General features: G+C 36.3%; 1 protein-coding gene and 1 long non-coding RNA gene across 5 annotated transcripts; both read left to right on the top strand.

Annotated features, from left to right (window-relative positions):
• The first annotated feature begins 494 nt into the window (after positions 1-494).
• Positions 495-3,849, top strand: LOC113112711 (uncharacterized). Its single transcript, XR_003293467.1, has 7 exons — positions 495-712; positions 836-945; positions 1,061-1,230; positions 1,366-1,452; positions 2,050-2,127; positions 2,228-2,353; positions 2,705-3,849. It is a non-coding gene; the product is annotated as an uncharacterized LOC113112711 (long non-coding RNA).
• Positions 3,850-6,165: 2,316 nt separating this feature from the next.
• On the top strand, positions 6,166-25,532 carry LOC113112709 (collagen alpha-1(XVII) chain-like). Of its 4 annotated transcripts, none has more exons than XM_026278493.1 (57): positions 6,166-6,602; positions 7,652-7,712; positions 7,920-7,970; positions 8,143-8,250; positions 8,390-8,602; positions 8,715-8,762; positions 8,982-9,008; positions 9,708-9,755; positions 10,753-10,893; positions 11,101-11,274; positions 11,499-11,570; positions 11,676-11,750; positions 12,650-12,724; positions 12,829-12,981; positions 13,863-13,952; positions 14,073-14,117; positions 14,221-14,379; positions 14,557-14,796; positions 14,938-14,988; positions 15,126-15,152; positions 15,264-15,290; positions 15,407-15,469; positions 15,815-15,919; positions 16,046-16,099; positions 16,270-16,287; positions 16,409-16,462; positions 16,555-16,590; positions 16,685-16,720; positions 16,820-16,882; positions 17,794-17,829; positions 17,957-18,028; positions 18,125-18,151; positions 18,277-18,312; positions 18,818-18,853; positions 18,934-19,011; positions 19,210-19,245; positions 19,360-19,443; positions 19,528-19,605; positions 19,792-19,842; positions 19,980-20,042; positions 20,139-20,198; positions 20,354-20,380; positions 20,495-20,539; positions 20,789-20,866; positions 20,953-21,000; positions 21,242-21,379; positions 21,461-21,568; positions 21,657-21,755; positions 21,850-21,966; positions 22,051-22,146; positions 22,241-22,384; positions 22,481-22,621; positions 22,848-23,033; positions 24,343-24,504; positions 24,609-24,689; positions 24,808-24,888; positions 25,086-25,532. In XM_026278493.1, the coding sequence occupies exons 2-57, from the start codon at positions 7,658-7,660 to the stop codon at positions 25,127-25,129; spliced, it is 4,560 nt and encodes a 1,519-aa protein (XP_026134278.1). In that variant the 5' UTR covers positions 6,166-6,602; positions 7,652-7,657; the 3' UTR covers positions 25,130-25,532. The 4 variants fall into 4 exon arrangements, with proteins under 4 accessions (XP_026134278.1, XP_026134279.1, XP_026134277.1 ...); XM_026278492.1 differs by having other exon boundaries at positions 6,167-6,506; positions 18,931-19,011; XM_026278491.1 differs by having other exon boundaries at positions 6,167-6,602; positions 18,931-19,011.
• The last annotated feature ends 89 nt before the right edge of the window (positions 25,533-25,621 follow it).

Below are 25,621 nucleotides of genomic sequence, written 5' to 3'. Positions count from 1 at the left end.
TATATAATATTATATTATATTAAATTACTTTTTTTTTTTTTAAATAATTTCAAATGAGTCCTTTTACTTTTTTTTTTTTTTTTTCAGAGGCTCTAGGTTCCATTGTAAGCCTTTCCACTCTGAACCACAAGGAAAGTAAACAGGTTGAAGTGCTGGTGCTATGCAACAAGACAGAGAGCGAAATCAATGAGGGATATGTGCTTCTGCTAATGACGTTGTTTGGGCAGCAGCTTACAGGTGTGTTCTCAAAAAATAGGAGGACAGATGATAAACATTCAGACAAAAAAAATCTGCACTCCTTCTGTGCCACTTTCAGACTCAAAAGACTGTGTGGATGTTCTCTAGTTGTCAGTTATAAACATCAAAATTAAAATAAATAAACATTTGAAACATATCAGTCTGTGTGTAATGTATAAAAACCATATAAAAGTTTTCCTTTTTGAATGGAATTAGAGAAATAAATCAACTTTTTGATGATATTCTAATTATATGACCAGCACCTGTAGTCTGATGACAATTTTATTTTGTGTTTTTGGCACTGCTCCTCTTCTCATGTGATATACGGAGTGGAGAAAAGACCTCTAATGCACAGAAAGCAGTTCACTTGATACTAGAGAAGGAGGCAGGGAGCCAGTTTCTGCAGCTCTCCCCACATCAAACCTGGCTGGCTACAGGTGGTGGGGATGGACTGATCTGTGAGATCTCAGCAATGGTATTGTTTGTTAAAACCAATGTCTACAAGATCATCCATGAGTACAGGGCTAGGAAAAACATGTTTCTCGGAAACTGACCAAATATGGGATGTTATGTAAATGTGTGTACTTTTAAAATGCAGGACAGGTATGTACAGCTGCAGAGCCACTCATGTTGGCAGGGTGGAGTCGGATCTGTTTGTTTCACACCAGACAGTCAGACCCTCATCACCACGGGCCTGAGCAGGCGCAGGTGAGCTCATAAAACATCAAATTGACAAATATTACAATGGTTTGATCTGGTTACAAAATGCTCTTGAAGCTGGACCTGAAGCATCTTTGTTTTTACATGCATTTAAATTTGACAGGTTTAGTCATTCTGGGGCTGGAAAAGCAAGTGAAGCTGCCCAGTATGCTCAGTCAATTGCTGATTCTTTTGAGTCAGTTGTATACTCAGAAAACACTGTCCCCTCCAGAATGACTGACTGGGATCCACATGCAATCTGTGACCAGATGTTCCTCATTTCATACAGGAGAAGTACAGAAACACATTGTTTTCTAATGTTTAAATAATATTTATGCACAATATTGTACCTGTTTAAGCAGTTTTACTGGGGAGATGTTCTGTTCCTTGGGACACATAATATAAGCTGTCATTAAATTCTTCCTGCAGGGAAAGATGAGTCATGAAGCTGAACAAGAGGAAAAGTATTTTGTGTCTCCAACCAGTTCTACATGGCTTGATGGAAAATAAGACGTGGTTGGTGTCTGAATTTATTTATGTGCCACTGTATAATTAATATAAAATTGCCTTGTTATTGTTCTCAATATAATATAGCATTATTTGTTGCCAGCACACATATTGTGTTTTTTATTATATACATTTTTTAAATAAATTAATACTTTATTCAGCATGCAGTTATTGATCAAAAGTGACAGTAAAAATGACAAAATATGTTTTGTTACAAATGTTCCTTTTTGCACCAAATCAGCATATTGTAATGATTTCATGTGACACTGAAGACTGATGTAATGGCTGTTGAAAATTCAGCTTTGCCATCACATGAATAAAGTACATTTTGAAATATATTAAAATAGATAGTTATTTAATTGTAATGTTATTTCACAATATTTCTGGTGTTCAGTATTTTTATTTTTTTTAATCAAATGAAAGAGATTTATGTCAAAAAGGTAAAAAAAAATCAAAAAAATCTTACCCAACCCCAAACTTGAAAGGTTATTATAATAACTGGTTTCCACAAACATCAAGCATTGTATATATGTATTAGTGACAAATAGAATAATTCAAAGATAATACATGAATAATAAGATCATAACTCTAGTGGTTTCCAAACAGGTTTTCCAAGAGGAGACCCAGCAGTATGAAGAGACAAAGAGGAACCTAAGAAAAAACATCAAAGTTCATCGTGACACAGTAAGAGAAAGAATCGTCCACCTTTTTTTCTCTTTCATATTATTGTTTCCATACACACACAGTTGAAAGGTTAATCCTAATTGTCTCTGCATCACTCCAGATCAAAGCAATGATGGAGGAGAATAAGAGTCTGCCAGACATGGAAAACCTTGAGCACCAGGAATTTAACCTGGATGTGGAAGAACAACAGAGGCTGCGGCTCAAGGGAAAACAGGAAGTAACCAGGGTAAACATGACTATTTACAGAATCAGATATCTTTTAAATAAACAAGCTTTTCAGTTTATTAGATTTTTTTAGATGTGTATTCATACTGTTTAAGGTGAGGGAAGAGAGTGAGATGGAGAATACTAAGTGCTACTGTATCAGAGGAAGATCCTGAAGAAAGAATGCTGAGATTCCATGCAAGTCAAAGGGAGAGCCATTAAGGTCTCTAGTCTACAAAGAAAGTAGATTTTATGTAGGGGAAAAAACAGTAGTAATATCCACATCCATCAATTTCACCTGGCTTACCTGGAACTAGAAATATTATACGTTAGCCAAGTGTCAGTGTCTTTGTGTGCATTTTGTTGCCTCCAGGCCTTTCATGCTGAAAATAAGGTGGAGAACTACCCCCATGAAGGTACGCACTTCAAAAGAACGTGAAGAGCTTCAGAGGGTTGAGACCATGAGGCAGATGAACAGTGAGTGTACAGTGTTCCTCAAACAATAATGAGTCAGCTGTTGGAATGGATTCCTCCATAGCGACCAAAGCCTCACATGTTACTGTTTCTGTTATTTCACAAAATTTGACAAATAATATAAATATTCTTCATAGCTTCTTCATAGAAGGATCATGTGACACCAAAGACTGAAGTAATGGCTGCTGAAATTTAGCTTTCCTATTATTTTCCCTGTTATTAAAATAAAAAAAAATATTTTAAATTGTAATGTCTTACCAACCCTACCAATCTAACTAACCCCAAACATTTGAACAGCAATGTAGTATAATACAATGAACTGGAATATGAAAACTGTCTTATATTGGCAAAAACTGTAATGTGGATAGTTCAGTTTGTCTCATGCTGTAGTGTAGATGCACAAATTTTCATTGCAGTGTGACAACATGAGAGATCAAGCACTCAGTGTTATGATGGGTGGAGTACTTGAACTTAAAAAAGAGGACGTGCTGAAGATGGTGAGGTGGCTGAATGATTCTTACTGGAATGCAAACACTTATTTACCACATAAAAAGATAAAGGTTAAAAAATAAAAGTAACATTTAAGTTATGATTAACCTACAGGAAGTACTGTACCTCAGCCTGAGTACATGTCTAAACCTGAAGTATAATGGACAGAAGAAGAGAGGAAGGTCTTCAAAGAGTTGAAAAAAAAAGCAAAGGAGCTCAGTGAGTAGAAAGAGAAATACAGAAAGCTATGACTTTGATCACAACTAACAGGGATAGTACACTCACAATTATGTAGTTTTTCACTGTCGTGCTTACAAAATGCACATGTAGCACATTCACTATATTACTATAACTATACAGTACATATGCTATAAATCACCTGAAACCATCCATTAACTTATTTTTTGCAGTCAGGTATATTCAAAGTTGCCATCTCAAAGTCTGTCACAGTAAATGTGAAAACCGATGGTTGCTTGGCATCAGTGATGTCAAATCTGCCTTTTTGGGTGAACTAATCTTATTAGCAATAACTCCCTTCCATATCAAATAACTGTAACTCTGTAGACCCCTAGCACAGGATCTCCACTTATCTGTGAGCTTCTTCAGCTGGGTCAGTTCACAGAAAACTTCAAGAACGTTATCCTTCTCATTAATGGCTACTTAATTAAGAAATAAATGTTTACCTTTTTTTCTATACATCCTAAACATCTTTAATCTTCTCAAGGTTTCTGATTTCTCCTTCACTGCTTTTCTTAGCTCTTCATATTGCTCAATCAAGTATTTTTGTGCAGGCTCAGCTGTGTGAAGTGAACAATCTGTGTTCTTCCTCATATCATTCTGATTGACATCAGTGTCAGGGTCTCTGCCGTCGATCAAACTGTGGTTAGTGTCTCCCAGTTGTGAGGCCTGTGGTTGATCGTCATCTTCATTTCATTTTAACGGGGTTGCCTCCATGATTCACATCATATGAATTTGCTATAAAGAAGAGAAAACGGCTAACAGTTACACAACTCAAAAATGGCAGGGCACTGTTTACGTTTCTTCTGGCGTAAAAATACAATCGGAAGCAACTCAAGATGAATCCGATCTTGACAGCTGTTAGGTTATCAGTAGGCACTCTGACGTTTGAAAATTGTCTTCCTTGGCGTGTTTTCAGATTGGTGCGAGAGACATTTCATCGTCATTTCCAGATGTCTATATGTCATTGTCATTATCATGAATCATGGGAAACATAGTCTAAAATAAGTTTTATAATTTAGCAGATGAATAGAATAGAATAATATACTTTGTAAGTTATTAAAATAATAGAATTTGTTTTGTATATTTTTTGTAGTCCATTTTTACCATAGAATATTTTGCACCATTCACAGTTAGGACTTAAATAAAAATGAAAATGTTACAAATTAATAAACCCATATTATCTTAAACTAACTGTATAGGTAGACAACATGGTTGAAGGAGAATTATTTGGTTAAAACTTACAATGCAGCACCTATTATTTTTCAATCACAAAATAACAAACATCTTTTGACTATATTTTGGCTATATATCTGTTATATCAATCAGCCATATCAATTGAAAAGTATATAGATGTCCATACATAAAGAATAGCAACATATGATCAAACATATTTCTTCAGCCTTCTTGTCTTGCAGATGAACGGGACTAAAAGGAATCCAAAGCTGAATCAGAGGTGAAATTGGTGACACAGTTTGAATGAACCAACTTTTAAAATCAAAATAAAAGATGTCGAACTAAATGAATCAAACTCTGAATCATTATAATGATGGATCCATTAATAATGTAGCTTATATAAGCATATTGCACAAAACCACTGCAAAAACAGTAGTTAAGAAAAAAACCCTCTCTTTTCATATTAAGATGATTACATTGGTGTTCAGTTCATTCATGTTCTTTTTTTTTTTAAAGCCTGTTACTGTTCTACTGCTAATCTTTTCTGTCTTGTTATAACTTGTAAAATTGTTTAATAGCTGTATAGTCATGCAACCATGCTTTCTCACGTTTCTGGGTAAATGTGTATGGGGTCTAATTCACGCTGCAAAGAGACAGAAAGATGCATATGGGGTGGAGTTAAACATTTTGTGACTAATGTGCATTTTGTATCAACAGGGTGTGCCCACTAGGAAAAAAATGTATCCATAGAAAACGGCCTTTAAATCCCAAGAGAAGCAACACCCTGTTCCCTTAGAAAACTTGTATGTGCCTGAATTACATTTTGAACATTTGTATTGTTCTTTGATCCAGCTGTCTTCGGATTATTCACTGAGATTAATGATTAATGAGTAATATAATTACTTAATATGTATCACATAGGATTGGCTAAAATGGTATTCATGAACATTCTGTAAAGATGTAAGTCTGTTAAACTCTTAAAGCCGGACATATCCTCATATGACCCCAAATCATGTTCTGTTTGTAATCATCTGACATATTTAGCTAAAGTTAAATTATTATATTCATGATCCTGCAGTTTATTTAAAGATGCATGCTTTCTTTGTAGTGATTTGAAATGTATTTAAACATGATTTGATTCCCAGGAAACATATGAGCTAATCAAATAGGACGGTACTATTAAAGTACTAATGGGTACCTTTAATATGTTCCGCTTTTGTACAAGAGACAGCTTTGTACCTTTTTTCCTTGAGAATGTATATCTGAAATGCAATATGTACTGTATGTTGCTCATAAAGCACTTCTGTAGTGTATTTTAATAAGAGACAAGCATGAGCCTCCCAAATGTAAGGTTGGCTATGTAATCAAAGTCTTTAATACCTAACTTCTTACATGGAACATTATTATACAATAGCTTACATAATTAATAAAAAAATATTTTAGATTAACTGCTTCAAGCTGAACAACATGCATTTTCAGTCATGCTTATGCTGCTATGCCAACAGTAGTAGATCAAACTTTTTTTGTGTGTGTGTCAGTCCAGGCAAAGTCCTGACGCACAGATAATACATCCAGCCACACCTGTGTTCAACTGCACATGTCTTAAAGCTTTAGTTTGCTCCAACATAAAGAATAAAATTGTGATTCCCGAGGGTATTGTCTTTTAAAAAAAATAAATCTGTCTGTGTACCTGCCAAAAGACAGGGGAGTGGCTTGGTATAAAATCCTACCCAGAACTCCTGTGGAGACTTGCCGGTCAAAGAAGAGAGAATATATCAGAAAGAAAACAGCAGAATCAGGTAACAACATTCATACTGCACAGGTGAAGTTCACAGGCGACTGTTAAGTGGACTTTATCTAAAATCCCTTCCTCTTCAGATTATCAAGGATCAAAGGTAATACATTTTATTAATGATTTTGGGTTCTAACCTTTTTTTTTTTTAATCACGAGAAAAGAGAAATTAATAGCAATACATTTGTGCTTCAGTTAGGCTATGCAAATATATTCCTTCTTATTTATTCATAATCGTTGCTTTTTATATGGTGCTATCAGCTCACTGCTCTCTTGAAATATTTATGTGTAAAAGTGAACAATCAGATTTCTTTGTATTTTGTTTCTGCACCAAAGACTAGAACCCAGACTGAAACAGTAGAAACCAAAACACCTTTGTGATTTTAATGATAAATAATTCTGGGTCCATTTCATTAATTATGAGAGGTTTTTAATGTTTCCTTGTTGGGTTCAAAGCCCTGCACAGACAATCACCTTTATAGCAAATAAAGGCATTATTTGTCTGTGGGGGACCTTTCACTGTTTTTAGCTTTTTCATGTATTGTGGTTTGTAGGGAAACAGTAGCTGGTCTTGCGTTTGAAACTGAAGATGTGAGGAGGGTGGGGTGGTGATAAATTGCTTAACTCTCTCCACTGTAAATATGAGACTATGGTTGTACTTGCTAGTCTTTTGTTGGAGTAAAGAATTTTCTTTAGGCAGTATTTTTCATTAAAGTTGAATATGGGTATATGTTTCATATGTAATTACCTTTTGGATATGGTGTGGAATAGTCTTGGTCCCTTTCTAAAATATTCTTGCCTTGAAATCTGAGTAGAAGCTGCCAGGAAAGAGAAGAAATCCTTTTGTTTATCAGTGTGCATGCATTTAACATTTCTTGTAAAAACGTGTTGCTGTGAGGGACAAAACACGTCATCTTGTGGAAACAAGTTATTCTGCAATTTCATACAGGAATATATCACAAATGAAGTATAATTGACTAAATAAGTTAATGTCTATTACGCATAATGTTTATTGCAGCTCTTCTCATCAAGTACTATCCCACAGTTCAACTGTTATAGAAACACCTTAAAGCTCTGTTTGAGTAGATCTAGACTGATTCTGCTTTGTGTCACACCAATAATAATTAATGATCTTTTGCTGCATTTATTTAGTATGGAATGGATGATTTAAGACAGCAAAGAAACTATTCAGGAGGAAGTTCAGGAGAGAGAGGTGAGTGTGTTTGATTCGCTTGAGTTTATCAGTTTGCTATGAACCTGAACTCTTTTGTGAAGATCTTTTCATTGAAGACCTGGTTCTGTAACATTACTAAAAAGCTTGATTATTATATTGACGTAGTGGAAAAGTTTTATTCAGCTATATCTTTGTGAATTTTAAAGCAAGATTTTCACTTTTATAACACATTTTTTATGAAAACAGGCATCACAGAAACAACAATTTCTACTACTAGAATTACATCTTTACCTCCACGTAAGTTACCTCTGTTCACTTTCCCGTGATCATTTGATTTCTTCTCACTGTCTGATTTATTCATATTCAATGTCTTCTTCCTCGACTGTCAAACTGTGGCTGTAACTTGAGCATCTTTTTCAATATGACATTAAAGAGGACAATGCTGTAATTGACTGTTTTTAACCCGCAGGAGGCTTCAGTGCATCGACCAACAAGGGCATGTCAAGCACCTCTAGGTCTCCTGGCCTGGAGAAGAACATTTTGACTCCGAGCAACAGCAGTTCTTTTTTCTCATCCTGTAAGCCAATCTAACATTATTTTTTAAGAGTTACACAATAGTTAGTTTCAGATTTTATGGTTTTATACTGTGTATTATATGTTTAATATTTAAAATAAACTCGTAAATGGCTAAAACTGTCCCTGCTCCTGTGTCTCAGCCTCTGTGGGTGTGAGTGCAGGTGGGCTAGGATCTGGATCAGGGGAATATCTGGCAGAGGAGACAACTGTGAGCAGGAAGACAGGTGGTTCCTCTGGATCGGGAACAGGGTCGAGGGTGAGATCCAGCTCCACTGATGGCATGAGAAGAACACAAGACTCCCCTTTGTTTGTGGAGAGGAAAAGCAAAACTACTCATTCACGTCGTTATGATGGTTAGTCACAGCTGAGAAAACTTTAATAAACAAATAAATACTTTATTAAGCATTTGTTTTGTCAGTTCCTCATAATTACACTAGCATGTATTATTATTTTTTACTTCAACAGAAAGTTCAAGCGACAATTCATCCCCAGAAATAAAAAGAAAAGACTATGGTAAGACTCTCAGCTGAAAAAAAAAAAAAAAAAACTTTAACATAGTTTTTATGATAGAGACAAATGAAGAAATCAGGATCCACACTTTTTTTAGATATTTATTGTACAAAAAAACACAAATGGAAAATCAGGATCATCAAAAGTTTTGGCACCAGGCCTTCCTCAGTAAAAAATGAATAGAAACAAGAAATACTGTATCACCTTTTGTTTCAATTGCAGGTTCAAGAGGAAGGAGTCAAAGCAGAGGTGAGATTATTATTTACACTAATGCAGCTAGTGTATGAATTACTTTGCATATAATAATCATCCTTATTGTCCAATGATATAATGCTTACAATTATTTTTACTTTGAACACTTTCTCCAAAACCCCGCCCACAAAATCCATTCCCGCAAACCCAAACATGCAGTAATTCACACAGAGTGTTTCTGACTGGCTAAAAACGGTGGGCCGCTCTCCAGACACACCTTTAGCTCAGGCCTGTTTCTTTGTCAGAAATATATTACACCACTACTTGATTCTTATTCGTAACCCGAAACTTTCAGCTTTCTAGAATTTCTGAAAAAATACCATTGTCTATTACAACTCACTGTAACAGAGAGCTATCGCGGAGAATTGTTCCCTACACAGCTGTGTTCCTGTTCATTTCCTAAGTTCTTTTCTGGTAATTAATAAAATAATTTCTACTCAATTCAAAATTCAATATCCATGGAATTTGAAAAGTAGTAGTGGAATAAACTGGAAAGTGTATGGTACGTCTACAATATCAGAAAGTAAACATTGCCATGCTGTGTTCCATGTTTGTAGCACTTCGTGGTTCCTGGACATTACTGATCAGTTACATATTTTAATATACTGTATGTGCTAAATGGTGTTGAAATAAGAACGAGATAATTTTTAGTTAAAGTGTTTTTTCTCTAGCTCTGTCTTTCTGTGTTTGTTTTAGAGACGGAAATCAGGACCAGGCTACAGAGCGCATCACCCTCCACTAGATGTACGTTATCCCTCTTTCTGTCTAATTCAGTTGTCTTAGAAAATCACATAAATAAAATAAATATAGGTACAGTACTGTGTAGAACTTAACGAAAAAATTATTATTAAACAACTGATACTAATATGATGAGAAATGTTTAAACAGCCCTGTTATAATTTGAGGAAGCAAGTAAACAAATGTAGGCCTACAGTGGGGGATGAATGATGAATAAACATGGATGTACATCCGAGGGCATGTTGGAAGATACACTACAACTTTACAAGGTTACTGAATGTATAGCATCTCATGTTATCTCTCAAGGAGTGTTTCAATCACGGAAAGAGAGCAGCTTGAAAACAGTCACATAACCTTAGAAAATATCTTCAGTGTCCATAAACTATTTTAAACTATTGTAATTTTGCTAAAAAAAAATTACATTTGTTATATTTTTACTCGTATAATTACTCTTTTTTGATTATAATTAAAATTCATAGATATAACTTTACTATAAAAATGGTCGAATATGAACTTGTATATAAATCAACTTTTAACCTTAACAATAGGGTTCCCCATATAGTTTAGTTTGGAAAAATTGAGAGAAAAATAACATGTACTTAATCACAAGCTTGTTAATTATTGCTGAATAATTCTCACTCCAGGCTGAACGCAAATGTTGGCACTCCTGTTTGAAGTAAGCTGAAGTTTTAGGTTTCCTAAATGTAAAATAATCAGTAATTGTAGGATTTATTCATGCTTTTTTATGTCAGGTTGGAGTTATACACTGACTTTCTCTCATGTTCAATGGACCACCTGAATTGTTCTTGGCCACCCCATTTATAAAACTCTAGCTCAGCCACTGTGTATCTAGTTTTTTTAGTGTGTGTTTTTTTTTCTCAAATGCTCAAGGAAAAGCTGTGTTTAGTTTTGTTTAACACCACAGCAGACAGTAGCATGTGAGAGTGAACATGAAGGCAAGTTTAGACACGATGTTGTGGCTAATAGAGTGCTGTTGCTACAGGGACAGAGCTGGATGATGTGAAGAAGCTGCTGAAGGGATCACGTTCAGCCAGCGTCAGCCCCACACGATCTTCCTCTTCCTCCCCTCTCCCTGTACCTCGCAAGGCCAGAACCTTAGACACCAAGATCTCCACCAAGCAAGGTAAAACTTGGATCTGGCCGTTCACAAATCATGTGTTATTAGTAAGGCTTTTATATTAGTACAGATTTTGTAGTAGTTAACCACACCTATGGTGTGCAAAGCCCATTTATATTCAAGCACAAAAATGTCCAAATTCCCCAGCTCATCTGTGCATAGAGATCTTGCATTCAATTCCAAGGCGTTAAGACTTCCTTTAAATTTTTTCAGTCGAGCAATATGACACCACTCTTCTTGACGCTGAGCTGGCTTCATACACATGGAACAGCTCCACCCTGCCCTCTACAGTCTCCACTGGTCCTGCGTACACCTTCCACAGCAGCACCAACAATACATCAATGGGAGCTACTCTTGTTAACAGCACATCACCATCCTCCTTATCAGGTCTGCAGAGTTGATCCCTGATTTAGCTGTTAGCTGATAATAATGAGAATTTATTCTGTCTAAGAGAATTCTTCCCTCTGCATTTTATTAACCAAGTCATCATCAACATCATACTCTATTTTCTGGTGTTATTATAAATAAAACTGGTAATACACCAAAACATCCAGCTGAAGGCACAGTCCTCCAAAATACATATATAAGCCATGTTTTTTCTTGACTTACAGTGTATGGCTTCCACAACAATTTAGCTCCTGCTAGTGGAGTTCTAACCACCAGTGGAGTTAACACACAATCAGGTATCCTTTGAGGCTTTATAATATTAAATAATTGTGATGACATTGATTTGAAAAATGACAGGTTAATAATATTTCTTGTAAGCATGTTTATGTGGTTGTTTTTAGGATATGGTGTCCAGAAGAATTATGTGACAAGTCCCAGCAGCACACTTGGTGTTGGCACAGGCGTCTCCGCTGCAGGTGTTTGTTATATTTACTGTACTCTGCATAACAGAGCTCAACAACAAAAATGGCCTGGGCTCAATGTGAGAGAGGTTCAGGACAGTTGATAAGAATCGTCACTTGCTCTGTTGCCCAGTGCTGGATTGTCAAAGTAGTAAACAGTGTTCTGCTGTTTAAATGTCACAATGTTAATATTGTCTAGAAAAGATGGCTAACATAAATTAGGTTTTGTCGAAATTGCATGAATAGAGGCTTAGAGGAAGCAGTTAGAATGGAATGAATATGATCAACAAATCAGTATTAATTTTTACTGTATTTTATTGTTTTGCAGTAAAAGTGTTAAAAATCCTAACATTTAATGTAAATTATAAATATAATATTATATAAATACAATATTGTTCAATGAATAGGGGTTGGTAAGGTATTTTGAAAGAAGTCACTTAGGCTGCATTTATTTGATCAAAATACAGTAAAAACAGTAACACTGTGAAATATTATTACAATTTAAATTGAATTATTTTTTATTTTATTATATTTTTTTATGTAATATAATCATAAATATCAAATCTCAGTGTCTTATGACCCTTCAGAAAAAGTTCTAATTTGCTGATTTGCTGCTCAAGAAATATTTCTTCTGATTATTGATCCTCTGATTATCAATATTGAAAACTGTTGTGCTGCTTAAAATTTTTGTGGAAAGTTTGATAGATTGAAACAAGGTAAATGTATTTACTCACACTTTTGGCTAATTTAATGCTTTTGTTTGTTCTGTTTGGATCAGTAAAAATGTTCTTAAAGCAAGTAAAAATCAGAACTATCTTTACTTCTTTAAAGAGGTAGACAATGATGCTTTTAAATGGCAGATATATACTTGATATTCAGATATCATTGTTTATTTGTTATGTGGGTATTTTTAGGATATGGAGTGCAGAAGAACTATTCCTCAAGTCCCAACAGCACACTTGCTGTTAGCACAGGCGTCTCTACTTCAGGTGTTTGTTATACTCACTCAGGAAAAAAGATTTATGGCTACTGTAGTTCTCTAAGGTATATTCAGTTTGGCATTATAAAAATTAAGCCTTTGTGTCATATTTAGGAACTGGTACAAGGACCCTTAATGAGAATGTGTCAAAGAGATACCTGACACTGGAGAAAGAGAACATTCCAGCGAAGAGAGAAACCGAAGAACTTATCCTGACCAAAGACAGTGGAAAGCAGTTTACCAACAGCACCCCCAATGGGACAGGAGGTAAACACAGGACACTAAGTGTTGTATTTTATGGTGCCCGTGAGAAGACATGGTAGGTTCACTTAGTTTTGTCGTGGCCACGAGATATTAGTTCGTGGGATATATTATTTTTTATAGAAAACATTTTATTATTAAATTATTATAGTAACCATATGCCTTGGCTACCGGCCTTTATTACATATAAGAGGGTGCTTGATGGGGCTGTGTCATTTGTAAATGAAAACACAACAGGCTCATTTATCACTTATCTGACAATTATGCCAATAAAGTTTTGACATGATGTGATGATAAATGAGCGTGCTGTGTTTTCATTTACAAGCAAATCTATTTATTCATTCATTATTATAACAATTATTCATTCAATTTATTATTTATCCATGATAAACTTCATTAGAATGCTGACTATCACACGTAATAAAGGCAAATGGTTATTATAATAATTTAATAATGAAATATTTTCTATAATAAATAATATAATCATTTTGTAATTCCAAATAAAATATGAATGAATACATCTCTGATAATCCCAGGGTTGCTATGGTAACGCAGGTTTGTTTACGCATTAAACTCGTGGCCACGAGAAAAACATGTCGTTCCCTCAACATGACATCTCGAGGCCACGACATAAAGATGTTGTTACCTCGACAAAATGATCTCGTGGCCATGACATAATATGACATTCCCACGAGTTATTATGTCATGGCCACGACAAAACTAAGTGAAGCGACCATGTCCTCTCACAGGCACCGTAGTATTTGATGCTGCAAAGGGAATTATTTGTGGTGTTTGAATGAAAGCGATTCAAAATATAACATGATTAATGCAATGACCTACACTAACACTAACTTATTAACTGAATATACACAATCTTTGCTTTGAAGGGTCATATTCAGATGTTTCAGTGAAGAAGGAAACTATAACGACCAGCTATTCTGAAAGGGCTCCTGTGAAGTCTAGCTCTGGTGCATATTGTAAGGGAATTCATTTTCATGTCTCTTGATGTTTATGTTTGATATGAGGGATATTAGGTTAAGAGATGTCACTGCTTGTCTCAAAAAAATCACAAAACATTTTTTTTTACCTCTCCATAGATGGGTCTACATCAGTGTCAACAAAAGATAAGGCTACATATGCAGGTAAATCCTTTATTTAAAAAAAAAAAACATAGCACATAATATAGTATACAGTAATGCTGTAAAAGAGTGGCTCACCTGTCTCCTGCCGTTTGTGTCTTGTCAGAGATTCACAAGGCTAAGGTTGTTGATGGCGATGACTCTAAGTACGGAGGGGGTCTTTGTGGATGTGGGCCAAACTGCTGTTCCTGGTGGAAGTGGCTGCTGGGGTTTTTGCTCAGTCTTCTGCTGCTCCTCGGCCTTCTGTTTGGACTCATTGCTTTATGTAAGTCTTGTCATTTTAACGAAAGACATGATACATTTATTCACTATTTCTGTTGGGAAACAATTATTGCTAAGACATTTGAAACCGCTTGTAGCTTCGTTTTAAGACTTTACAACGTAAATATATGCACTATTGCATATTGCCTTCTAATCTGTTGCTAATCTCTTTTCCTTGAAGCTGAGGAGGTAAAGAATCTAAAGTCTCGTGTCAGCGCTCTTGAAGAAATATCCTCCTCCATGAAATCCCACACGAGTCGTCTGTCCTCTCCTATTGATGACACTAGCATATATAAAGATGCTGGAAGTAAAGCGGCATATGTTAATTCACTGGATTCTGCAGTTTATTCAGACAGTTCTGTACTGCAGAGAAATGTACAGCAAATACTGAGAGCAGAGCTGCAGTCTGAAGCCATGAAAGGTACATGAGAACACAGTTCTGCTTAGACACACAAACAAGACCTGCAACTAGACATGTACATTGTTTATAAAATGTCATGCATATATATGCATACATTTAATACAAATAATAATATAAATTTTTGTGTGTGTGTGTGTTTAGTCTTCCTTGCTTCTTCAGTTAAAACTGAAAGAGGACTTCCAGGGCCTAAAGGTACACCAGATATTCAGTCTTTACTGAACTTCCAGTACAGAAAACTTTATTCCTACATTCTATGGAGATTTAGTAGTCAGTAACCTGCTTTTACATCACTACATCAATCACACATTTGCTTTTTTCACCACTCTTAGGTGACACCGGATCTCCAGGAACGAAGGGTTTGTATAAATTTAAAAACTAGCTGTGAACATGTGAATTAGATGAACTGTTTATATTATATGCTTTCAGTCTCAAACATGAAAATGTAAAAATGTATACCTGTTTTTCAGGTGATAACGGTTTTCCAGGCCTACCAGGTAAGAGTAATGCTTGATCTTCTTGTAGAGTTAGTTTGAACAGACGCACAGAATGAAGTCTTAAATGATTTTTATTGTTTTTTGTTTTATTTATTTATTTATTTGTTCGTATCTAGGTCCACCAGGAATGCCAGGACATCCAGGAAGAGAAGGGCAAAAAGGAGACAAAGGAAGTGCAGGTACCTGAAACATGCAATATTTTTATTTTGTGGAAAAACATTCACTATGGTCAGTTGTTTGTGGAAATCACAAAGTTAATCAACATTACCCCAAAAGCCTAAAAGGTTAAGGTTTAGAGATACAGTCCATAAATGCTGCAGCTGACAGGTGCTAATGCTGTTGCACTAACAAATACATTAAAATAAAATCAATGCATATTAACCAGCTGACTGATTAATCCCTACCTGCATTATATAGATACAGCTCTTCTGTGAACACTGGACTCAGTAATGTTAATGCTCTTACTAAAAACATTGACATTTTCCAGATGTTGCCTCATTAAAACTTTAAAATGTATATGACAGGTGAACATGGTCCAGAAGGACCACCGGGTTTCAGGGGAAGAGATGGTCAGCCTGGACCCCGTGGTGAGCCAGGGCCCTCAGGAGCCGGAGAGAAGGGTGAAAGGGGTATGATATTGCATACTTGGAGAATATCGCTCTTGATAGTGATAGCATTTAATTTGTATTCCAATCAATACAATTTAGGGTTCTCATACACAAGATAAATGTCTGTGTATCTGTTTTTTTCTCCAGGTATTCCTGGTTCTCCTGGCTCTCCTGGTCTTGTTGGTCCACCTGGGCCTAAAGGTCAATATATTATAATTCAGTGAAATTAGCTGTACAGAATCATTGTTTTTCATTTCGATTGGCAAATGAAATGCGTGGGCATAAATATATATAAATGTCACATAACAATTAAGCAGTCATGCAATATTAGCATGTGTTTGATCTGTGTTCTCTTTTTGTTTGTTCAACAGGTGCTAGTGGTTTACATGGTAATCAACTCTTTCTTTACAAAAAAATATTTTAGTGCAATCATGTTATTTTTGTGTTATAAATTTATGACATTAACAAAAATATATAATATATATATATATTTTTTTTTAATCTGTGCAGGTGAACAAGGCCCTCAAGGTTTTAGAGGTGAACCAGGTCCTGCCGGGCCTAAAGGTGCGTATCACAATGAAGACTTGGTATGTTTTCAAAAAGCATTATAAGAACAAAATCCTAATGTTTATCGTTTAAAAAAAAAATCTTTCCAGGTGAAAGAGGTCTCTCCGGTCCACCTGGAAGTAAAGGTTTGTAACCAATTATATGTCAGCCTGAAATACAGTATCCATTTCGTTAGTATAGTCAATGTGAATTCATGTCAAATGATGTGTGTTGTATCAGGTGATCATGGCGATAGAGGAGAAAATGGATTGCCAGGTGTGTATGTTTGTACTGAGCCATATCAAAGAACTTTATTCAATTGTGCCATGTTTACAAATATTTCCTTCATTGTTAAATCACTGTACCCTTTGTCAGGTGTTCCTGGTGCTGCAGGACGACAAGGGCCATCTGGTGAGAAAGGAGCTAAAGGATCAGCAGGTGAATCATCTGTAGGAACAGACACAAACCTGAGATTTTGGGCTTTTTGCCATTTTATTGTTAGAATAGGGAGAGAACAGACATGTGACAGGCAGAAGAGTGTGGAGGGGGATCCGCAAATCCAAAACGCAGAAATTTGAGTCCAATTCGGGTTGACTGTATACTGTATATAAGCATTATATGCATACAGTTCAACAACAGACAGAGCTATATTTCTAACCATGACTTGTTGGCCATCAACACCCAAAAAATATAAAAAATCTGTTTCAAATAAATGCTGTCATTTTAATTTTCAATTAATGAAAAAAATATATATATTTTTTTAATTATCACAGAAATATGAAGCAGTATGACTGTTTTCAACACTGATAATAATATAATAAGAAATGTTTATTGACCACCAAATCAGCATATCAGAATGACTTCAGAAGGGACATCGAATACTGGAGTAATGGCTGTTGAACATTTCCTTTTCCATTACAGGAATAAATTACCTGTTAAAATAAAAAATAGATAAAATAGAATATAGCTTTTTATTGTAATAAGTTTTCACAATATTTTTGTATTTATGTTTTGATGATGCAGTCTTGGCGAGCATAAGATACTTCTTTCAAAATCATTAAAAAAATCTTACCGACCCCAACCATTTGAATGTTAGTGTAAATAAAGTAGATCTAAACAGATGGTAAATGGACAGAAATTTGTGAAATGTTTGTGCCATTAATTTGTTTGATGCTATTTTTTTTTAAACAATATCACTAAATAATATTACTATATTATATATTCCGAGACTGGATTACGTAGTTGGTGCATGGAATCTATTAAATTTCTATTATTATCATGACTTCTTTAACCCAAATATTGAATTGGTATAAAAATTCCCTTTGAGTAATTTTGTCATTTCATTCTAGGGCCTCAAGGACCTGATGGTGAAAAGGGCCAACGAGGTAAGTGGCATTTTAAGATTTGATTATTCCAAACCAATTTTTAGTTTGTTTGTTTTGTTTTTAACCTATTTCTGCATCTTTATTTTAATCTTTGTCTGCATTCTGTGTCATTTTTTATCATATCTAGGTGAGCCAGGCTCAATTGGCTTACCAGGAATCAGAGGACCACCAGGGCCACCTGGCGATCCTGGGCAACCAGGTATAAAAGCATGTAGAAAAACATGATCCTCATTTTGAGAAAATGATCTCAAGCTGCATGCTATTGATTTTTTTTCTACTGTCTACTTTACAACAGGAACTCCAGGGATTCAAGGACCTCCAGGTAACCTATCACTTGAACTGCATTCTTTTCTCTATCTGATTTATATGTTACATTTTTATGGAGTTTATATTTTTACAGTTTATCTGAACTATGTATGAAAGTATGTTTGCTTTCTTTTCTTATAGGCCTACCTGGTAATCCTGGTCAGCCTGGAACTAAAGGTGCTGTGTGTTTTAGTAAAATAAACTACAGGATCTATGCTTAGCTGCTTTTTGAAGTTTTTAGCTACCATATTTTCCGGACTATAAGTCGCACTTTTTTTCATAGTTTGGCTGGTCCTGCGACTTATTTATCAAAAATGAATTTGACATGAACCGAGAGAAATGAACTAAGATAAACATTACCGCCTCCAGCCGCGAGAGGGCGCTCTATGCTGCTCAGTTCTCCTGTAGCTTTCACTGAGCAGCATAGAGCGCCCTCTCGCGCCTGGAGACTGTAATGTTTTCTCTTGGTTCTTGGTTCTAAAATAAATGCGACTTATAGTTCAGTGCGACTTATATATGTTTTTTCTTCGTCATGACGTATTTTTGGACTGATGCAACTTATGCTCAGGCGCGACTTATAGTCCGAAAAATACGTATTATATATTGTCTTATTTTTGGATGTTAGAATCGTGTGCAACCGTGTCTATAAATGTCTAAATAATTGATCTGAAAATGTTCACAGGTGAGACTGGTGAGGCTGGAAGAGTTATCAATGCAGGTAAGACTGCATGAAGTACTAAAACACATTTAACCATTCACTGCGCAGTGAATTTACTGAGAGTTTTAACTTTGCAGCAGGTTCTAGCTCAGTGGCAATCCCAGGACCACCTGGGAGCCCTGGTCCTCCTGGCCCACCTGGATCTCCAGGACTCTCAGGTACTGTATGTTCATAATCTTCATAGTGTTAGAAACACAGATTACAAATCCATCCAACTCTAAACACCTATCTCCCATTTACTAGTAAATACACTGTGCCAGGAATGTTGCATTATTTAATAATCATAACTTTTAACTAATTACACTGTTTGGGTACAACAGTATATTTATAATTGTATAAATGTCTTGTGATGCTAGGTCCCGTTGGCCCTGCTGGACTTCCTGGTCAGCCTGGTAAATGTGCATTTTTCATCTGGTGTTGCAGTGTATTATTGTATATTAGTAGAATATAAATTATATCTAATTGACCTTCCATGCATCCATCCATCCACCTTGATTTTTGTGCAGGTCCTAAAGGTGATAAGGGAGATCAAGGAGAACCAGGTGTTGTTGTTAACACTGGTGAGACTTTGGTTGCAACGCGAGCAGAAAGTGAGTCAGAAAGTGAGATCTAATTTGAACAATAGTGACTTATAGAAATGCATTAATATACACTTGTATTTCTGACATTTTTAGGACAGTATGGTGCTACACATGTTGGTGTTACTGGACCACCTGGACCTCCTGGTCCCCCAGGGCCTCCTGGACGTCCAGGTACAATAAAATTATCCATGAAAAGTTTCAGGATCAACATCTGTTGAATATTTGATGTTTTGCCAAATTTCTTAAAGTGAATTTATTATTATTATTATTATTATTCAGCTTTATATATGACAAAATAAAATTAACTTTAGAGTGGATTATATTTGAATGCATTTAATCAATTTTTTCACCCTATAGGTGATTCTAGGCCAGGTCCACCAGGACCACCTGGTGAACCGGGTGCACAAGGTAAGATTAAAATGAGTAGTTAACACAAAAAAGCAAATCTTTGATAAATCTTTATTCATTTTTGCAGCACATCAACTCATATTCATACCTGCCTATTGTGGCATACTCTTCTCAACTCTTTTGTTACCGTCTCTTAGGATATGGCAGACCTGGTCCTAAAGGAGACAAGGGAGAACCAGGAAACTTTGTGCCTAATTCAGGTTTGATCACAGCATATATCTAGTATTATACTATCTATGTTCTAAGGGTGTTGTGGTTTTTTAAGTCTCACAATTTTACAAATGCTGCCTGCACAGGAACATTTTTTGCCGGACCACCTGGGCCACCAGGACCCCAAGGGCCTAAGGGAGTGACAGGTTAGTCTTACCCAGAACTAATGTTTAGTTGATTCTACTCATTGATACCTTTAGTCCAATCTATCATCAGTGAAGGCACTATGAAAATGTGATGTCAGAAAGTAGAATATTTAACTATGATCAGATATCTAATGATACATTTATTTAAATTTCAGGTGCCCAAGGTCCAAGAGGATACCAAGGTGAGGCTCTCTTGACCAGCCAACACTTCATATTGGTCGACAAGAATTGATAACAGTAAAACACGTTTATTTGCTTTATGCTTTATTTATCATATGTGAATTTATTATTTTTAGGGGAACCAGGTCAACCTGGCCTTCCAGGAAGTCCCGGTAGAGTTAGTAAGTTTTTTTTTTGTTTTTTTGACAAATTCATTAACATTGTGACACTTAAAGCAACAGATCTGCTTAAAAATTAGTTTTGATTATGTTTTGTTTGCCTTTGTTTAGTTTATGTTTATGGTATTAGTTTTTGGTACTTATACCATATAATACTTAATGTGGTGTTAATTAAAAACTTGTGAAGAGATTACAGTGTTCATAAAACAATAAATAGTATGGAATTAATTATTCGTTTTTTACTCTATATAGTCTCTGAGTACGGTGTGGCTCAAGGTCAGCCAGGTCCACCAGGACCTCCTGGACCACCTGGACGAGATGGTCTTAAAGGTAAAAACCTTGACTAACGATGGGGAGACATTGTATTCCACTATATTAATATCTACAGTACAGTAATCTTTAAAATAATCTCCCAGGGGATCCTGGAGTACCAGGTACATCAGCATTCCAAGGAGAATCAAGAGGTAAGTATTAATGTTGTACTGTATGTGTTCACCAAAAAATTACACTCCTCATCTCATCCCAAATCTATAAGACTTTAGTTCATCTTTTGTTCAAAACAATACATTTTTTTCCCATGTTCTCTAATCCTATAATTTTTGGGGTGAACTAAATATTTAATGCAGCCCCATATTTGACGATTCAAAAGAGGTTCCCAAAGCAAAACAGTACCATAATTCTTGTGCCACTTCTTGTTGCCGTCAGTATCAGGAGCAGTTGCAGTCGGGCCACAAGGGCGGACTGGTCCTCCAGGACCTCCTGGTCCACCCGGTCCTCCAGGTCATTCTGGGGGATCCCATTCTGCTGCAGACTATCGTCGTTACATCATGGATTATATGCAGAGTGAGTACCTGTTCATTTGAATTATCACACAGCTGCTCCTGACGGTCATATTCACATGAATGTGTGACATCCTCTCCACAGGTGACAGCATGAGGCAGCATTTGTCTGGTATTCAGGGACCACCTGGTCCACCTGGTCCATCAGTGTCTGTAGAGGACGTGGCATCTCGGGTTATCGCATACATTCGGCGTACGTTATGATCTGCTGAGTAATGTTTCATGAATGTCTCTGCATCATGCTGCATTTTTCTGGTAAAAAAAATATCACTTTGATTCAGGCTCTGGAATTAGTGGTAACAGTGTTAGCCAAGGTCCTCAAGGACCTCCTGGCCCACCTGGAAGTATAAGTGCTGACTACATCATTTCCCTTTTACAGAGTGAGTAAACCATGTCAGACCCACTTGTGTATACTGTAAATAGCCTTTTGAATCTTGAATCTGAGAGTTGACCCAGTGACTTTCTTATGCTCAGGAGAAGATGTGAGGCGTTATGTGATTGGCCCTCCAGGACCTCCGGGTTCACCTGGGATTAGTGCTAGTACCTTTAATGCACAGGAAGTGGCAAACTATGCCATCAGAATGATGAACGGTGTGTCTTTAATCTGAATCTTATTTTGAAGCTGCAATAGATTGAATTCTGTCGTTCTAATGGTATTTGTGAATTTGTGTTTAGAGCAGGGAATGACAGGCAGAAGTGGACCACCAGGCCCCCCCGGCCCACCCGGCCAGCCAGGTGCTTCCTACAGTGACATAACCGCTCTGCTTCAGAGTATGTGTTTCTGTTCAAAATGATCTGTAATGTTTTGTTTGATAACATGTAAAGGGTTTCTTTTCCTCATATTCCACTTTCAATGTGGTTGAAGGGTCAGGGCTTAGTGGAAGCGTTGGACGTCCTGGGCCCCCTGGTCCTCAAGGAATACAGGGACCCCCTGGTCCACCTGGCATCCCAGGAGGCTCCTCTGCAGTCACAGGTTACAGACTAGAGGAAATCCAGCTCTACCTACAGAGTGAGTCCTCTCATGAGCATTATTGTACTGTCTAATACAAAAAAACTAATACAAAAGTTTTGCAAAAAACTCATTATATGATTCTCTATTATTTAGAATCTGGTTTTAGGGGACCTCCAGGCCTACCTGGTCCACCCGGTCCCCAGGGTCCTCCAGGAGACACTAGTGGCCTTGTATCATATTCAGGATCTTCTGCACGAGAACAGATCCGCGCTGAGCTCCATGACTACCTAAACAGTGAGTGTCACTCACCACACACACTCTACTCTGGAAACTGACTCCTCAGTGTAACTTTATAACGGTGGACATTGACTGATTTTTAACAAGTGATCTCATGCCATTTTACATTTTCAAAGTTGAATGCATGATTTTAATCTGTCGGTGTCCTAGATTTGTCTGACCAATTTCTGGAAGCACTCTGTGGTTGATTGGCGCATCAATAAATAGTCTCTTATTTGTTCAGGTGACACTATGAGGCGCTACATTCATGGTCCCCCTGGGCCCCCCGGACTGCCTGGTCAGAAGGGTGAACGTGGTGAACCTGGACACAGTTATCACAATGCTAGAAGCCAACACCGCTATGGCTCTGAGATCAGTGAACCGGTAGACTACTCCAATGTCGCACTCAAAGTGACTGATTACATTAAGAGTGAGTACAGTTTCTTTCAAGCCCACGGACCAGTTATATTCATAATAAAACAGTAAAATTAACTTAATGCACTTGCAATGCAGCAAAAGAACAGTTATAGTCTTAGGTATGCTTTTGGTTTGGTTTCCTCAACAAGTTAAAGCGAGCCTCTAAAAAAATTAATTTAATCATTTTTTCCTATACACTAAGTAGTTACTTCTTTTAAGAAAGTAATTATGTCAGGTTAAAAGAGTATGTTCTACAGTATATAGTATAAATGTATTCTGGACTAAATACATTAAACTTTTTTTATTTACATATATAATTTATATTAAATAATCAATTTTACTATGCAGAAACAGCTATGATAATGTTTTCTGTCTTTTCACATTCCGTTATAAATTATGTGAATCACAATAGGCTGTTTTTTCAATTCAAAACCGAGAAATTTGACAAAGTTGTTGAGTTAGCATAACTGAATATTACTGATGATCGTTAAACAGTTTTAGCATAAAATAGTTACATTAAATATACTTATGTTAAAACAGTTAAAACAAAAGTGCTGCTCTGGAATTCATGCTCGACTTCTGTGACTTTTTATTGTTTTATGAGTACTGTGACTTTGGATATACCAGTCATTCACATACTGTTCTTTAGTCAACTATATACACAGTGGGCAAATGATGTTAAAAAGAAATCAAATTGACGAAAAAAACCTGAGTCAAATATTGAATTAAGAAATTGATTTGACTTAAATTAAATATCAAACATATTGCCCAACATGTACATTTAACCAATTTCAATGTGCAATTAACCTCCTGTTTTCACCCAAGTACCACAGGAAGAAATGTAAATTAAAATTGTCACAGCATCTTGACTAATATTTGACGTCAAATTGATATCAAAGTGCCCACTGGGTCAAAGACTATAAACTACTTTAAAGGGACTTTGACTGGGTTGTAGGGGAATATGCATATTTGGATGCAGCCATGATCTTTTTGTGTGAGTCATTGAGTCATTCACCTAATCAATCAATTTGTTCTAAAACACTGACTCATTTAGGAACAAAACACTACTAATTGTGTGTTTGTGTGTGTGTGATTCTGCTTTGGCTTTGTTTGGTACTGAGTATCTGGCAGTGTTGTGTCTAAAAGAAAGAAGTTGCACAGTAATAACAAGCAAATCCATCCATTTTCCAAAATCACTTATCCTATGCAGAGGGACTGGAGCCAGTCCAAGTGTCTTGGGCCATAGTCAGTGAAACACTGTGGACAGATGGTCAGTCCATCACAGTGTTTATGAGAAAATTAATCTAGCTTGTTTCCTTTAGATCAAGGTATACTGCAGGACCTGACAGAGGGATACTGGAGAACACAAGCAGGAAGGATCCAAGGACCCGCTGGTCCTCCCGGTCCTCCCGGGCCACCCGGGTACAGCCGTGTGATTGCCGCCTACGGAAATGTGACGGCTGACTTAATGGACTTCTTTAGAAGTTAGTGTCCACTTTAACTCACATACTTTATCACATACTGATTACATATTTAATCAGCATATTTGTCTTGTATCATTATTCCTAAACATTATTTATCTTTTCAGCATATGGGACCATCCCAGGGCCTCCTGGCAGGCAAGGACCCAAAGGAGACCGAGGATACCCTGGACCTAAAGGAGAAAAAGGTACCATTCATAAGAAGTCATATAGCCCTACTGGACAAGGAATCGAGAACTGAAGTGCTGCCTGCTTGAAGTCAAATCAAAGCGACGAGCTGTGAATATGCTTGTATTTGATCCACAGGGGAAACGGGGAGCTCAGGGATACCTGGCCTTCCGGGACAAAGAGGACCAGAGGGACCAACGGGAGAAAAGGGTGAAAAAGGTTAGAAAACGATATATCAGTTGTATACTTGGCTTCTCATTTTATACTGTATACTAGCATAAAATGTTATAATATTCAAGGTTTTTATGTTTTCATCATCATCAACCAGCATCTAAAAATCATCAAATAATGACTTATTTTAAGGGAGCGCTGGATCCAGCAGTCAGTCTGACATGTATCTCCATATTCAACTTTAGGTGATTTCCAGACTGGTAGATGGATTCGGACCAATGGGGTGTAAGAACAACCGCATTTGCAGCAGCACACTTTTTTGGATGCAGTGACATTGTAAACAAACAATACACATCTTTAAGAAGATAAATTCATGAACTAGCCTCTTTTTATGAAGTAACAGCTCAGATGCTTGTTTGGGTTCTATTTTATCACAGTGTACAGTTTTATAAACAACAAATGCATGAAATATTATAATCCATACATTCCAAACAATTTTCAGCTTTATAAGCATGGGTTTAAGACAACAGTCTTAGTTTTCATTATCTAACATTGAATATAGCACTTGAAAGGTACTTTTTTTTTTTTACCCCTTGTGGGCGTTTTTATTTTTTGTATTTTTATTTTTGTATTGTATGACTCTTGTCTATGGTGATGTTTTGCATTGTAAATGCAAAAAATAAAATAAAAATTGTAACATGAAATATTAAACAAAACAAAACGGAGATCTTAATGAAAGTTTTTAAACTATTTGCTAGGAGTCAATTTTTAAGTAAAAAGA

Source organism: Carassius auratus, chromosome 13 (genome assembly GCF_003368295.1).
Source record: "Carassius auratus strain Wakin chromosome 13, ASM336829v1, whole genome shotgun sequence".
Taxonomy (NCBI): domain Eukaryota; kingdom Metazoa; phylum Chordata; class Actinopteri; order Cypriniformes; family Cyprinidae; genus Carassius; species Carassius auratus.
This window is presented reverse-complemented; position numbering and strand designations above follow the sequence as displayed.

Excerpts from the sequence above, each read along its gene's own strand:
- LOC113112709 (XM_026278492.1), top strand. The coding sequence starts at position 7,658 with ATGGATGATTTAAGACAGCAAAGAAACTATTCAGGAGGAAGTTCAGGA. Across the intron at positions 15,153-15,263 it reads CGGATCTCCAGGAACGAAGG|GTGATAACGGTTTTCCAGGC; the intron begins GTTTGTATAAAT and ends CCTGTTTTTCAG. Across the intron at positions 18,313-18,817 it reads TGGTCAGCCTGGAACTAAAG|GTGAGACTGGTGAGGCTGGA; the intron begins GTGCTGTGTGTT and ends AAATGTTCACAG.